Source organism: Narcine bancroftii, chromosome 4 (assembly GCF_036971445.1).
Source record: "Narcine bancroftii isolate sNarBan1 chromosome 4, sNarBan1.hap1, whole genome shotgun sequence".
NCBI classification, from domain to species: Eukaryota; Metazoa; Chordata; class Chondrichthyes; order Torpediniformes; family Narcinidae; genus Narcine; species Narcine bancroftii.
The window spans coordinates 221,650,914-221,667,878 of NC_091472.1; the positions used below are offsets into that span (position 1 = coordinate 221,650,914).

A 16,965-nucleotide genomic window follows, 5' to 3' on the forward strand; every position below is an offset into this window, starting at 1 on the left:
TACCCTGTCCTCTCTCAATTTCTCTGTCACATACATCTGCACCCAGGATGAGGACTTCCATGCCAGATCATCAGATCCTTCAAACAACGTGACTTTCCCTCTACCACCATCTCTTCGGCGCTCACCCGTGTTTCCTCCATTACCTCCACATCTGCCCTGGCCCCCCACGCGCAACAAGGACAGGATTCTTCTTGTCCTCACCTACCACCCCACCAACCTCCGCATCCAATGCATCCTCCTCCACCATTTCTGCCACCTACTATATGATCCCACCACTAGACACATATTCCCCTCTCAACCTACCTCAGGAACCACTCCTTCCATTACTCCCTTGTCATGGAAAATGAACGTGTGGCTGAGGTGCTGGTGTACAAGGCAAGGATTTGGCTTCTTGGATCATTGGGATCTCTTTTGGGGAAGGCAAAAGGTGTCAAATTTTTGGCAAGTATGTTTGGTACAGCAGTGGGGCAAGGTTTAAACTAATTTGGCAGGGGTATGGGAACCAGAGTGATAGGGAAAAGGGTAGGGAAGATAAAGTAATGGCCTGGAAAAGTAAAATAGGAAAAGAAATGTTGGGAGGAGAAAGTAAAAAATCAGATGGTGCAGTGAGTTTTCGGGTCAATGATAGTGTTAAGAAAATTACAAAGTAAAATAGTGGGCAGAAAAATCAAAAGAAAAGGTTACAGAAGTCACTAGATATTAAAAGGACAAAGGACATAAGGGCACTTTATCTGAATGCCCGCAGTATTAGAAATAAGGTTAGTGAACTTGAGACGCAAATCGGTACCCATGCCTATGATTTGGTAGCCATCATGGAAACATGGCTACAAGGTGACCCAAAATGGGAATTAAACTTTCAAGGGTATCAGGTGGTGCAAAGAGATAGACAGGATGGTAAGGGAGGTGGAGTTGCACTCTTAATCAAAGATGAGCTCCAGGCAGTAATGAGGGATGATATAAGATCTAAAGAGCATAATGTTGAGTCCATTTAGGTAGAGATAAAGAATAACAAAGGGAAAAAATTATTGGTAGGTGTTATCTATCGCCCACCAAATAACAATAGTTTAGTGGCACAGGAAATAAATAGAGAGATAAGTGAGGCATGTAATAATGATACGGCAGTAGTCATGGGGGACTTTAACTTCCACATAGATTGGGAAAATCAAGTTGGTCGTGGGAGTCTGGAAGAGGACTTCATAGAATGCATCCGCGATAGCTTTCTTGAGCAACATGTTAAGGAACCAACAAGAGAAAATGCTCTCCTGGATCTAGTGTTGTGCAATGAGATAGGTAGAGTAAATGATGTAATAGTCAGAGGCCATCTGGGAAATAACGATCATAGTATGATTGAATTTCTCATTCAGATGGAAGGGGAAATAGTTAGATCTAAAACTAATATATTATGCTTAAACAGGGGTGACTACCATAGGATGAGGGAGGAATTGGGCAGAGTGGACTGGGGGCACAGGCTAATTGATGAAACAGTTGAGGAACAGTGGAAGATTTTCAAAGAAATATTTTGTAATGCTCAACAAAAATATATTCCGGTCAGGAAAAAGGGCAGCAAGGGAGGGAAAAATCAACCGTGGTTAACAAAGGAAATAGAGTATAAAATTGAAGGCGCAGGTGTACAAAGCTGCAAAGAGCAGTGGGAAACTGGAAGATTTAAGGGACAACAAGGGGTTACAAAGCGGGTATAAGAAATGGGAAAAAGGATTATGAAAGTAAATTGGCACAAAATATAAAAACAGAAAGCAAAAAATTTTATAAATATATAAAACGGAAGAGGATGGCCAGAGTTAACATAGGACCCTTGGAGGATAAGAAAGGAAAACTGGTAGCAAAAAATGAGGAAATGGCCGAGTCTTTAAACAAATATTTTGTGTCAGTCTTCACGGTGGAAGACACGTCCAGCATGCCCAAGTGCGGAGTTAAGGATGCGAATGTTGGGGAGGGCCTTGATAAAATAGTTGTTACAAAGGAAGTAGTGATGGAGAAACTAATGGGACTAAAGCCAGACAACTCACCTGGTCCTGATGATATGCATCCAAGGGTTCTGAAGGAAATGGCAGAAGTTATAGTTGATGCATTGGTGGTCATATACCAAAATTCCTTGGATTCTGGGCAGGTCCTGGCAGACTGGAAGACAGCAAATGTCACGCCACTTTTTAAGAAGGGATGTAGGCAGAAGACTGGAAGTTATCGGCCAATTAGCTTGACGTCTGTAGTTGGAAAAGTGCTTGAAGTCGTCATTAAAGATGAAATAGTGAAACTTCTGGAACGTCAGGGTTAAATCAGGCAGATGCAGCATGGTTTTAGAAAGGGAAGATCTTGTTTGACAAACTTGTTAGGATTCTTTGAGGATATAATGGGTGCGGTGGATAGAGGGGAACAGGTTGATGTTGTATATTTGGATTTCCAGAAAGCGTTTGATAAGGTGCCGCACAAGAGACTTATCAGTAAGTTACAGGAAAGTGGAGTCCGGGGAAGTATAATGGCCTGGATTGAAAATTCGTTGTCTGACAGGAGGCAGAGAGTCGGGATAAGTGGGAGTTTTTCAGGTTGGCAGAGTGGGGTGCCGCAGGGGTCAGTGTTCGGCCCACAACTGTTCATCATTTACATTGATGACTTGGAGGAGGGGACAAAATGTGCTGTAGCCAAGTTTACAGATACCACCAAATTGAGTGAAAGAGCAAATTGTAATGAGGATGTGGAAAGTCTGCAGAGGGATATAGTTAAGCTGGATGAGTGGGCAAAGGTCTGGCAGATGGAGTACAATGTTAGTAAGTGTGAGGTTATCCTATTTAAAGGGTGAAAAACTACACCATGCTGTTGTGCAGAGGGACTTGGGAGCGCTTGTGCATGAATCGCAAAAAGTTAGGTTGCAGGTGCAGCAGGTTATTAAGAAGGCAAATGGAATGTTGGCCTTCATCACTAGAGGAATTGAATTCAGGAGTAGGGAGGTAATGTTGCAACTGTATAAGGTACTGGTGAGACCGCACCTGAAGTACTGTGTCCAGTTCTGGTCTCCATATTTGAGGAAGGATATACTGGCTTTGGAGACGGTCCAGAGATTTACTAGGTTGATCCCTGGGATGAAGGGGTTGACTTATGATGAAAGATTAAATCATCTAGGATTGTATTCGCTCGAGTTCAGAAGAATGAAAGGAGATCTTATGGAAACATATAGGATTATGAAGGGTATGGATAGGATAGATGTAGGAAGGTTTTTTGAGCTAGCCGGGGAAACTAAAACGAGAGGACGCAGTCTCAAGATTCGGGGGAGTAGATTTAGGACAGAGATGAGGAAAAATAGTTTTTCCCAGAGAGTAGTGAATGTTTGGAATTCTCTAACTCGGGAAGTGGTTGAGGCTGCCTCATTAAACATATTTAAAATTCGGTTAGATAAATTTTTACATGATAGAGGAATTAGGGGATATGGGGAGAAGGCAGGTAGGTGGAGTTAGGTCATAAATTAGATCAGCCATGATCGTATTGAATGGCCGAGCAGGCTCGATGGGCCATTTTTGGCCTACTCCTGTTCCTACTTCCTATGTTCCTATGTTTGTCTACTCCTCCCTCCCCACTAATCGTCCCCTTGGGTCCTACCCCTGTGACCACAGGAGATGCTCCACTTGCACCCACAACTCCTTCCTCACTACCATTCAGTGCCCCAAACAAGCCTTCCAAGTGAAGCAACATTTCACTTGTGAATCTGTATGGGTCATTTACTGCATTCGATGCTTCCATTGTGGTTTTCTCTACGTTGGCAAGATTGGACACAGACTGAGAGATCGCTTCATTCAACACCTTGGCTCTGTTTGTCGTAATAGTGTGGATCTCCCAGTAACTACCCATTTCAATTCTCCATCCCATTCCCTTGCTAACATGTCTGTCTATGTCTCATACACTGCCAGACTGAGACCACCAGCAAATTGGAGGAACAACACTTCATCTTCCGACTGGGCATCCTCAAAGCAGATGATATTAATATCGACTTCTCTGGTTTTGTTAAAATGCCTCTTTCACTTCTTCCCCTTGTTACTTTCACCTTAGCTCTCTCTCTCCCTTCCATCTTCTTTCACACAAACGATAAAATTTTACTTTTCCATTATCATATCCATTTAACATCTTTTGTTGGTCTGGTTTCCTCCCCCGGTCGGCATTGTCTGAATTCTGAGGCTTTCTGAGATGTCCTGCTTCTGGCTAATTCTGCTTATTCCTTGAAGAAGGGCTCAGGCCCAAAACATCAGCAAGATATCTTTGTCTACTATGGATGCTGAAAAAGAATGTCAGAGTTCCTCCAGCATTCTGGTATGCTTTTTTTTCCCCCTACTCCTCTTCTCCGCTCCCTTCCCATCATTCCCCCCTTTTTTAAATTCAGGCATCTGCCTATTTTTCAGCACTCCTGAAGAGAAGTTCAGGCCCAAAATATCGATTGACTTAGCTGCTGAGTTTCTCCAGCACTTTTGTGTACTGTGTTGTTATGGATTAAAGAACAGGTTGTACCTCTCTAATCCGGCACTCTCTGGTCCGGCAACCCCATGGTCTGGCATATTTTGAATCAGCCGCTATTAATTTGTGGATCTGCCACCAGGGCAGCGCTGTTAGCAGTGCTAATGCGCCAAACTCTGTTTACACTGCAGCCAAGTGTTTTGGTGACAGTCCTGTAAATTTCTTATATTCAGCTGTATTTTAGCTGTATGTCATCCAAGAGATAAAGAGAGGCAGAATATGGTGTTACTGCTCATAAGCATTCCCTTAGGGGTTAATTTCTGTTTTCTGGCATTTTCTGTGGTCCAGCAACGTTGCCGGATTAACGAGGTACAACCTGTACTCTATAATCCCTTATGCTCATCTGATTTCCTGATATGCCTTATCCAATGTTACAACTGTTCTGTGGGGCTTTTAAATAACTATTCTCCCTACTCTCTCCAATCTTTTATGTTCTTTTGTAGCAGCGGCCAGACTGCTCCTGCAATAACACACACAACGAGACGGGTTGAGCTCAGTGAGCAGACTCGTTTATTGCAGGCTGCTGGGCTGCACTTATACTCCCAGCCCGCACCTGGCTGAGAACTGCTTGAGGGCGCTGACATCACATGGTTCCCCCAGCGCGGGTTTCTGAGCCCCGTGCTGGAAGGAAAGGAAATCCCCGACGGCACCATTTTAGCCGGCTCCCCCGCCAAATGGCTTACAAGCGGGGCTGGTTCGCCTGCCTTGTGGTGAGCCACCACACAGCTGACCCCCCCCCCCAATCCCAGAACCGGCACCAAAGTCCTTTTTTGCCAGGCAACCTCGCTTCTTGGGATGGGCAACGACCATGGGCTCGTTGGGATCGAGGTGCGCTGGCTTCAGCCTGTCCATGGTAAACAGCTCCCACCTGCCACCCATGTCCAGCGTGAACGTCGAGCCGGAACACTGTACGGCCCCAGGTACCGTCAGTGCAGAGGTGCCGCAGTCGGGCCCCGCCAAATGAAAACGTACTCAGCGGAAAGCAAATCGCTAGCAACGTGAGATGCACGAGTGCCATGTCTGGGTGGCAGTGGGGGTTCGAAGGAGTCCAAGTGTGCCCAAAGGTGAGGAAGTAGTTCGTGCGGCGACTGCTGGGGATTGTGAGGTGTGTTGACGAACTCACCAGGTAGTGCCAGTGGTACACCTGCACCTGATGACGCCTGCAGATCTTCCTTGGGAGTGGAGCGGATGCCCAGGAGCACCCAAGGCAGTTCATCTGTTCAGGTGGCGGTGCAGACGTTCGACTAGTCCATTGGCCTGCGGATGTTGAGCGGATGCCTAGGAGCACCCAAGGCAGTTCATCCGTTCAGGTGGCGGTGCAGACGTTCGATTAGTCCATTGGCCTGCGGATGGTAGGCCGTGGTGCGGTGTAGCTGGATCCCCAACCTGTTGGCGAGTTGTGCCCAGAGCACAGATGTGAACTGGGCATCCCTATCGCTGGTGAGGTGAGCCGGGACGCCGAACTGGGTTTCCCAAACATGCATCAGTGCTCGGGAGCAGGAGTCGGTGGAGACGTGGTGCGGTCCACCACCGTAAACAGGTAACGGTCGCCCTGGGAAACGGGTAAGGGCCCAACGACGTCCACGTGAATGTGGCTGAACCTTTCCCAGACGTGCTCAAACACTTTCATGGGCGCCCTGATGTGCCTGTGCACCTTGGACACCTGGCAATGGGTGCATGTTCTGGCCCAGCCCGCGATCTGCTTCCGCAGCCCATGCCATATGAACCATTCTGCCACCATCCGGACCGTGGACCTGATGGATGGATGTGAAAGGTTGTGGATGTGACGGAAGACCTGCCTGCGCCACTGCTGGGGAACCACTGGCTGCAGGGTGCCCAAGGAGATATCGCACAGGGTGGTGCCTTCGCCGCTTGGAGTCGGGAGGTCTCGGAACCTCAGGTTCAACGGTCTTGAAGGCCCTTGTCTCCTCATCAGCTTCCTGGTCCTGGGCGAGCTGGTCGAAGTCGAGGCCGGGCGTCAGCGCGCAGATGGCCGGTCGCGAGAGTGCATCGGCAATCACATTGTCCTTCCCCACTTTGTGCCGAATATCGGTGGTAAACTCCGACACGAAGGAGAGGTGACGGTGCTGGTGGGCCGACCAGGGATCCTTTGCCATCGCAACCGCCTGGGTGAGGGGTTTGTGGACTGTGAAAATGGTAAAAGTCCTCCCCTCCAAAAAATAGCGGAAATGCCACACTGCCAGGTACATGCCCAGTAACTTGCGGTCGAAGGCACTATACTTGCGTTCCGGCAAGTGAAGCAGGCGACTGAAGAATGCCAGCGGCTTCCAATGTCCATTCACCTGCTGCTCCAGGATGGCACTGACGGCAGTGGCAGAGGCATCAACAGAGAGTGCCATATGCAGGTCAGTGTGTGGGTGGGAAAGCATGGCAGCCTTCGCCAGGGCGTCCTTGGTGGCCTCGAATGCAGTGAAGGCTTCTGGGTTCCAAGCGAGCGTCTTGTGCTTGGCTGCGATGAGGGCGAACAGCGGCTGCATGATGTGCGGTTGTAAAAGTTGACCATACCCGCGTACTCCTGCAGCCCCTTGAGCCTTTCCGGGCATGGGAACTCCCTGATAGCGGCAACCTTCGCAGTGGCGGGCATGGTTCCTTTGGCCATGATGGTATGGCCCAGAAATTGCATGGACTCTTTCCCGAACTGGCACTTGGCTAAGTTGATGGTAAAGCCGAAGTCGGCCAGCCGGGAGAAAAGGGCACATAGGTGGGCCTTGTGTTGCGCCCAGTCCTTGCTGGTGACGAGGATGTCGTCCAAATAAATAAAGACGAAATCCAAGTCCCTGCTCACAGAGTCCATGAGGCGCTGGAAGGTCTTAGTGGCGTTCTTAAGCCCGAACGGCATGCACAGGAATTCGAACAAGCCAAAGTGGGTGATGATGGCCGTCTTGGGTATGTCCTCAGAGTGCACCGGGATCTGGTGATATCCGCGCACCAGGTCAACCCTGGAGAAGACCCTCACGCCGTGTAGGTTGGCCATAAAGTCCTGGATGTGAGGGATGGGGTAACGGTCAGGAACGGTTGCCTCGTTGAGCCGTTGATAGTCTCCGCAGGGACGCCAGATGCTGGAGGCTTCTGGGACCAGGTGGAGCGGCAAGGCCCACGGGTTGTCGTACTGCCGAATGATCCCCAGCTTCAACAGGTGCAAACACTCCTTCCTTCACTACCTGGAGCTTGTCAGGCGGGAGCCGGCATACCTTGGCATGAACCGCCAGGCCCTAGGTAGGGATGTGGTGAAATACCCTGTGGCGTGGTGAGGCAGTGGAGAACTGTGCCTTGAGGAGTGTCGGGAACTCGTCCAGAATCTGTTGGAAGTTGTCTCTGGGCATGCTGATCGTGGCCATCTGCGGTTGCTCCGAGCGGGAGGCGTCGAGGTGAACGGCGTGGAAGGTACGGGCATCCACCAGGCGCCTATCTCAAATGTCCACCAGACGCCCATGTGCAAGGAAGAAGTCTGCACCTAGGATTGCAGTCGGGAGGGACGAGACGGTGAACCACCACACGAAATTCCGTTGGCCGATCTGGAAGTGGACTGTCTTGTCTCCATATGTCCGGATTGCCGTTGCGTTGTCCACACGGAGGGGAGGTCCACGAGGTCGGTTCCTGGATTCATGGCCGTGGCCGGGATGATGCTGATCTGGGCTCCAGTGTCAATAAGGAACTGCCGGCCGCTGACTGAGTCCCGCAGGTAGAGAAGGCTGTGTCCTTGGCCATTAACAGCAGCCAGCCTGGTCGTTTCCCTGGAACGAGCAGGGCTGATGACACTTCTGAGCCTTGGCTCCCCAGCACTGGTGATAGAAACAGAGGCCTAAAGCGGATGCTGTAGCCTTGGTTATGCTCTTGGGGGCTCCTGCAGTGGCCGGGTGCTCTACCGCAGCACTTGGGGTGGGCTTGGTGTGATCACGCCCGTGCCTCATGACCTACTGGACCACTGAGCCTTCAAGAATTGTGCGAGCCATAGCTCTTGGGTCTTCTGGGCGACCTTCCTCGGGTCAGTGAAGCTCTCCTGAACTAGCAGCGGGTGGATGTTCCCAGGCATATGTTCGAGGAAGATGCGCGTGAAGAGTGGGCAGTTGGTGCGCTCACCCATGAGCGTGAGCATCTCGTCCATCAGTTCTATCGGGGACCTGTTCCCCCAGGGCTTTGAGGTGCAGCACCCGAGCAGCTCGCTGGTGTCTGGATAGTCCGAGGGACCCGGTAAGCACTCGATTGATGATCTTGTACTTGTCCTCGTTGGGTGAGTGCTGAACAAGTTGGAGCACACGTCTGGCAGTGGCCTGGTCCAGGGCAGCAACCACATGATAGAATTTGGTTGTGTCGGACTAAATCTGGCGGAGGTGAAACTGGGTCTCCGTGTGGCCAAACCAGGTCTCCGGCTCCTGAACCCAGAATTCAGGCAGTTTTACGGCTATAGCGCTGATCCCAGGCTCGCTCATGATGGGTTGAAAGACGTTTGAACCAGTCGGGGTCACCAATTGTAGCGGCGGCTACACTGCTCCTGCAATAACACACACAACCAGACGGGTTGAGCTCAGTGAGCAGACTCGTTTATTGCAGGCTGCTGGGCTGCACTTATACTCCCAGCCCGGACCTGGCTGAGAACCGCGCTGACCTGGGTGTCACATGGTTCCCCAACGCGGGTTTCTGAGCCCCGTGCTGGAAGGAAGGGAAAACCCGGACAGTGCCATTTTAGCCGGCTGCCCCACCGCGTGGCTTACAAGTGGGGCCAGTTCGCCTGCCTTGTGGTGAGCCGCCACACATTACTCTTTTTACTTCCACCCAAAATCGATTCTAGTTCTACGGCATGATATGCCAGTCTAAGCAGTGTAAATGATAATTGCAGTCTCTGGTTCAGTGGAGATTGAAGAGAGGGAAATTCCCAGCAGTTTCTCAGTTCTCTGGCATAACTTGTACTAGCTTTCAACTTCAAACTTGGTCAGATCCAGCCAATAGTTTTGAATTCTTTGGATCATGTGCTTTCTTTCTTTGGCTTGGCTTCGCGGACGAAGATTTATGGAGGGGGTAAAAAGTCCACGTCAGCTGCAGGCTCGTTTGTGGCTGACCAGTCCGATGCGGGACAGGCAGACACGATTGCAGCGGTTGCAAGGGAAAATTGGTTGTTTGGGGTTGGGTGTTGGGTTTTTCCTCCTTTGCCTTTTGTCAGTGAGGTGGGCTCTGCGGTCTTCTTCAAAGGAGGCTGCTGCCCGCCAAACTGTGAGGCGCCAAGATGCACGGTTTGAGGCGTTATCAGCCCACTGGCGGTGGTCAATGTGGCAGGCACCAAGAGATTTCTTTAGGCAGTCCTTGTACCTTTTCTTTGGTGCACCTCTGTCACGGTGGCCAGTGGAGAGCTCGCCATATAATACGATCTTGGGAAGGCGATGGTCCTCCATTCTGGAGACGTGACCCATCCAGCGCAGCTGGATCTTCAGCAGCGTGGACTCGATGCTGTCGACCTCTGCCATCTCGAGTACCTCGACGTTAGGGGTGTGAGCGCTCCAATGGATGTTGAGGATGGAGCGGAGACAACGCTGGTGGAAGCGTTCTAGGAGCCGTAGGTGGTGCCGGTAGAGGACCCATGATTCGGAGCCGAACAGGAGTGTGGGTATGACAACGGCTCTGTATACGCTTATCTTTGTGAGGTTTTTCAGTTGGTTGTTTTTCCAGACTCTTTTGTGTAGTCTTCCAAAGGCGCTATTTGCCTTGGCGAGTCTGTTGTCTATCTCATTGTCGATCCTTGCATCTGATGAAATGGTGCAGCCGAGATAGGTAAACTGGTTGACCGTTTTGAGTTTTGTGTGCCCGATGGAGATGTGGGGGGGCTGGTAGTCATGGTGGGGAGCTGGCTGATGGAGGACCTCAGTTTTCTTCAGGCTGACTTCCAGGCCAAACATTTTGGCAGTTTCCGCAAAGCAGGACGTCAAGCGCTGAAGAGCTGGCTCTGAATGGGCAAATCATGTGCTTTATCCTACAATAAAATCCCCATTATCTGGAATTCAAGCACCCGGCAGCTTCAAGCAAAAAAATTGTGGAAAATAACTGGGGGTTTTACTGTACTTGGATCCTAAGAATTGTTTTCCATGGCAAACAAGTGAATGGATCTGAAAATAAGATGTGAGAAAAGTCACTGATTATTGAGGGAAAATCTTTCTAAAAGTTGATGTACTGGGTGAATTTAGTTGTGGCTCCTCTAGGTCCATGGAATGACAGTTATTTGTCAATAGAAATTTTTCAGAACTCATTGTAAAATGAGCACTTTTGAAAATTTACAGTCCTTTGTGGAAAGGTGCAGACCTGTTTGCATGTAGCAAGGTCCCACAGATTTTTAAACCACAAGCCAGTGCAAGAAGTGTAAGAACTGTTAACGTTTGTGGAATTGCAAATCACTGATTCCTTGCTTTTTGTTTTGTAGCTGCAGGATACTCCAGATGGTCATCGTGCTCCATTTCCCATACAGCAGCGAAGCAGCAGTACTCGTAGTATTGATACTCAAACTCCATCAGGAATGGATCGGAGCAGTACCAGCAGCAGCAGATCCCAGTCCGTCTCGCCAACATTCCTCGCTATAGCCAGTGAGGGAAATGGAGAAAGCCCATGCTACACTGATGATCTACTTACAGACAGCAGAGAAAAAGGTATTGGGGCAGGTTAAGGAAAATGATTGCGATTGAATCCCCATCCCATCTTACAAAGTACTGTAATTCAGTAACTCCCCTTCATGTAATGTTGTAAGCAGGTTGGTACTGTTGGGGGAGGTCTTGTTTGAGAAGTTCTTGAGCTCTGTCATTTCTCCACCTTTCACTTGGTAATGGTGTAAGAATGTGTGTAAGCCAATCGTTGTTTTAATGCATCTTGTTTTTGTTTAAAAATTGTATGCTTCCCTTTTTGCCATACTGAATTGTAACTCATGACTTCTATCCCTATCTCAGAAAAAAGACTACTAAATGATAGGAAAACCATTGGTTTTCCATTGGTTGAGTTGCTGGTTGACCACTCAGAAAGGTAGGGTGGGTAGGTAGCTTGAAAGGGCAGGAAAACCCTATGGCCACTCTTCTTAGTAACGTGTGCACCATTTAGAATGCTATTAGGGGGGGACAGCTTTTCAGGAGGAAGTCACAAGTCTCTGACACAGAGCCTGGCTGTGAGACTCAGAGGGAAGGGGGAAGAAAAGGATAGTGATCAGAGATTTAATAATCACTCAGGGGATTCTATAACAAAGGCTAAGATCCTGCATAGTATGTTGCATTTGGGATCAGGGGCATCTCAAATCGAATCCCTAACATTCTGAAATAGGAGACCCAGCAGTGAGAAGTCGTGGTACAGGTTAACATAGGTATGGGATAGGATGAGCTCCTGCAAAATGAATGTAGGGAGTTAGAATGTAGGTTTAAAAAGTAAGACCTCCAAGGTTATAATCTGTAGGTTACTACCAGAGCTGCATGCCAGTGAGGGTAAGAGTAGTAGGATGGAGCACATGGATGAGTAGTTGGTGTAGGAGAGGTTTCAGAATTAGAAACAATAGGCATCTCTTCTGAGGCAAATGTGACCTGTACAAGAGAGACAAGTTAAACTTTTTTTTAGGGATAACAATATTCTGGCAAGTAGATTTGCTAGATGTAGCCAGGTGGCTTTAAACTAGTCTGGTGAGGGGTGGGGGAAATCCCAGATAGATATAGAGGGACTGACAGGGTTAAGGAGAGTGAAGGAGGTAAAGGAAATGTGTTGAAGCAGATCAGGACAGTGGAGAACAAGCGTCAAGGTAAGATGGGTAAACTTGTGTGTTTATTTTAAAGCTAGAAGCCTGATGGGAAAATTAGATATTTTAGCCAACAGAAATGCGGTTGAAGGAGGACCAAGACTTGGGGTACAGGAGTAGTGGAAAGAGGAGTGTTGGGTGAGGTATTTGAAATATTAGTCAGAAGATATCAGTGTTTCCAAGCAAAGCTCGAGGATGCAAACTGCCTCATGGGTACGTCTCCTGAAACTCTTTGGGATCAGCTGAAAACGGCCATACTGCAATCCACTGAAGAGGTACTGGGCTTCTCCTCCAGGAAAAACAAGGACTGATTTGACGAAAACAACCAGGAAATCCAGGAGCTGCTGGCAAAGAAGCGATCTGCCCACCAGGCTCACCTTGCAAAGCCTTCCTGGCCAGAGAAAAAACGAGCCTTCCGTCTCGCATGCAGCTATCTTCAGCGCAAACTCCGGGAGATCCAAAATGAGTGGTGGACTAGCCTCGCCAAACGAACCCAGCTCAGCACGGACATTGGCGACTTCAGGGGTTTTTACGAGGCTTTAAAGGCTGTGTACAGCCCCTCACCCCAAGTCCAAAGCCCGCTGCGCAGCTCAGACGGCGAAGTCCTCCTCAGCGACAAGATCTCCATCCTCAATCGATGGTCAGAACACTTCCAATCCCCTTTCAGTGCCAACCGCTCAGTCCAAGATTCCGCCCTGCTCCAGCTCCCTCAACAACCCTTGAGGCTAGAGCTGGATGAGGTCCTTACCCGGGAAGAGGCATATAAGGCAATTGAACAACTGAAAAGTGGCAAAGCAGCAGCTATGGATGGAATCCCCTCCAGGGGTCTGGAAGGCTGGCGGCAAAGCTCTGCATACCAAACTGCATGAGCATGAGTTTTTCATGCTCTGCTGGGACCAAGGAAAGGTGCCTCAGGACCTTTGTGATGCCATCATCATCACCCTGTACAAAAACAAAGGCGAGAAATCAGACTGCTCAAACTACAGGGGAATCGCGCTGCTCTCCATTGCAAGCAAAAATCTTCGCTAGGATTCTCCTTAATAGACAAATACCTAGTGTCGCCGAAAATGTCCTCCCAGAATCACAGTGTGGCTTTCGCGCAAACAGAGGAACTACTGACATGGTCTTTGCCCTCAGACAGCTCCAAGAAAAGTGCAGAGAACAAAACAAAGGACTCTACATCACCTTTGTTGACCACAAAGCCTCTGACACCATGAGCAGTAAAGGGCTTTGGCAAATACTAGAGCACCTTGGATGCCCCCCCAAGTTCCTCAACATGGTTATCCAACTGCACGAAAACAAACAAGGTCGGGTCAGATACAGCAATGAGCTCTCCGAACCTTTCTCCATTGACAACGGCGTGAAGCAAGGCTGCGTCCTCGCACCAACCCTCTTTACTATCTTCTTCGGCCTGATGCTGAAACAAGCCATGAAAGACCTCAACAATGAAGACGGTGTTTACATCCGGTATCGCACGGATGGCAGTCTCTTCAATCTGAGGCGCCTGCAAGCTCACACCAAGACACAAGAGCAACTTGTCTGTGAACTACTCTTTGCAGACGATGCCGCTTTAGTTGCCCATTTAGAGCCAGCTCTCCAGCGCATGACGTCCTGTTTTGCGGAAACTGCCAAAATGTTTGGCCTGGAAGTCAGCTTGTAGAAAACTGAGGTCCTCCATCAGCCAGCTCCCCACCATGACCACCAGCTCCCCCACATCTCCATCGGGCACACAGAACTCAAAACGGTCAACCAGTTTACCTACCTCGGCTGCACCATTTAATCTGATGCAAGGATCGACAAAGAGATAGACAACAGACTCGCCAAGGCAAATAGCGCCTTTGGAAGACTGGAAAAACAACCACCTGAAGAAACACACAAAGATCAGCGTGTACAGAGCCGTTGTCATACCCACGCTCCTGTTCGGCTCCGAATCATGGGTCCTCTACCGGCATCACCTACGGCTCCTAGAACTCTTCCATCAGCGTTGTCTCCGCTCCATCCTTAACATTCATTGGAATGACTTCATCACCAACATCGAAGTACTCAAGCTGGCAGAGTCCGCAAGCATCGAATCCATGCTGCTGAAGACCCAACTGTGCTGGGTGGGTCACGTCTCCAGAATGGAGGACCATCGCCTTCCCAAGATCGTGTTCTATGGCAAGCTCTCCACTGGCCACCGAGACAGAGGTGCACCAAAGAAGAGGTACAAGGACTGCTGAAAGAAATCTCTTGGTGCCTGCCACATTGACCACCACCAGTGGGCTGATATCGCCTCCAACCGTGCATCTTGGTGCCTCACAGTTCGGCGGGCAGCAACCTCCTTTGAAGAAGACCACAGAGCCCACCTCACTGACAAAAGACAAAGGGGGAAACACCCAACCCCAACCAACCAATTTTCCCTTGCAACCGCTGCAACCGTGCCTGCCTGTCCCGCATCGGCTTGTCAGTCACCAACGAGCCTGCAGCGGACGTGGACATACCGCTCCATAAATCTTCGTCTGCGAGGCCAAGCCAAAGAAAGAAGAATCAGTGTTTAGACAGGATGTTCCTGGAGAACTATTGAGTGAGGTAGTGTGGATGGAAATCAGGAACCGAAGAGGAGTAGTCGTCTTGATAGGTGCACACTAGAGGCCATCAAACAGTCATTGGGAACTAAAGGATCAAATATGTGGCAAGATTGCTGATGTCTGGGGGAAAAAAGCTGTTGTTGCAGATTATTTCAACTTCCCCAACATTGGGAATGCCTCTGCGTAAGGGGATTTAATGGGGTGATCTTCGTTAACTGTATCTCCAGGAATATGTGGATAGGTCAATTAGAGAAGGGGCAGTTTTTGGACTTTGTACTGGGCAATGAAGCTGGTCAGGCAACTGAGGTATTGGCAGGGGAACACTTTGGGACCAGAGACCTCAATTCTATCAGTTTTAAAATAGTTTTGGAAAAGGACAACACTGGTCGCAAAGTTAGAATCTTAAGTTGGGACACAGCCAATCTCTATAAATGATTAAACAGGAGTTAACAATAGTTGCAAATGTAAATGTTAGAGTTTAAGAACACAACTGCTAAATGGGAGGTGTTTAATTGTGTGATAAGGAAGGTCCAGGATTAACATATTCCCAGAGGGGCATAAGGCAGGAATGGCAGGGTACAGAGGCACAAATCAGAAAAAGGAGGCGTATATCAGATACAGGCAGATGGGTTCAAGGGAATCCTTTGAAGAATTTAAGGAATGTAAGAGCACAATGAAGAGAGAAATAAAGAATAAAAGATGTTTTGAGGTGGCTTTGGCAAACAAGTAAGGGAGAATCCAAAACAATGATATTAAGAACAAAAGAGTCCTGATGGAAAGAATAGGTCTCCTTAAGGATCAGGTTGGGCATATATGCGTGGAGCCAAAGGAAATAGGGAAAATCTTAAGTGAATATTTTGTGAGTCTGTTTACTGTGGAGCAAGATAAGCGGGAAGGGAGTAAATCAAGATAGTCTTCTGCATATTGGCATAATTTGTAAAGAAATGTAAACAGTTTTAAATCCTAGCAAGGTGGAGATTGACCCACAGTAACCTGTAACCATGTAGATCATCCCACACAGGCTGTGGGCTGCTGGAGGGGCTCATAAGATCCAGATATTAGAACTAGGATTTGAGAGGATGCTGAGAGCAAGGAGAGCTCCTGAAAGGCCTTGGGTGCTGAAGGCTTCCAGATCGTGTCAGAAGTTTGGACCTGTGGGAGTACTAGAAGTGAATCCTCGGACACTCAGTGTCTCTCTCCTTTGCTACTCTTTTTCCTATAATTAGGGGTGCTGGGCAAAGCTTGTGGCAACTCTTTGCTTGCCTTCCGACAGATATTACATTTTTAAAGATGTGACAATGAGGAACCTTTGAAATATTTATACATATTTATTTGGATCATTTACAGCATATGTTAATTATGTATTGTATATCGTATATTATGTGTGCTCCTTGGTCTGGAGAGTCTACTTTGTCGGATTGTATCTGTACAATCAGATGCAAATCAACTTGAATTTTAAATCTCCTGCTCCAGATCAGGTGCATCCCAGAACGTTGCAGGGTCAGGAGAATTTCCAGAGGTCTGGTGGATGGTAAATGTGGTGCCATTATCTTAAAAGATTAATAAGAATAATCCGGTTGACTACAGACATGTGGTCAGGAAACTGCTGGAGAGGATTCTGAAAGACAGAATCTATCAGCATTTGGATGACCAGGGGAAAATTAAGGAGAGACAACATTGATTTGTGCATGGGAATTTCTTGAAGAAGTGATGGCAAGGCAGTTGATATTATTTATATGGATGTTAGTAAACTGCTAGATAAGATCCCACATTGTATGTTAGCATGGGGCCAACTCAATTAAAAAAAATTGGCTCAGTGGTAGGAGTTGGGGGGGGGGGGGGGGCGGGGTGGTGAGCAGTTTTTCAACCCGAGAGTGGTTGACAGTCGGGGGACAGTTTTTTAGACTGGTGACTCGTAACCAGTGGAATCTCTCAGAGTTCAGTACAGGGATCCTTGCTTTTTGTTACATACATAAAGGATTTGGATAAGGATGCTCGTGGTAAAGTAAGTTTGCTGATGACACAAAAATATGTGCTCTGATGGACATTAAGAAAGTTATCTGGGTTTGCAGTGGAATGGCAGATACAATTCAACATAAAGAAGTGTGAGGT

General features: G+C 48.4%; 1 protein-coding gene across 1 annotated transcript in view; it reads left to right on the forward strand.

Moving 5' to 3' along the window:
• Positions 1-16,965, forward strand: part of LOC138761608 (protein FAM117B-like) — a 210,142-nt gene that overhangs the window by 163,754 nt on the left and 29,423 nt on the right. Inside the window, exon 6 of the mRNA XM_069933999.1 lies at positions 10,943-11,165. Within this exon, the coding sequence (XP_069790100.1) occupies positions 10,943-11,165 (223 nt within the window). The remainder of the gene's footprint in view (positions 1-10,942; positions 11,166-16,965) is intronic.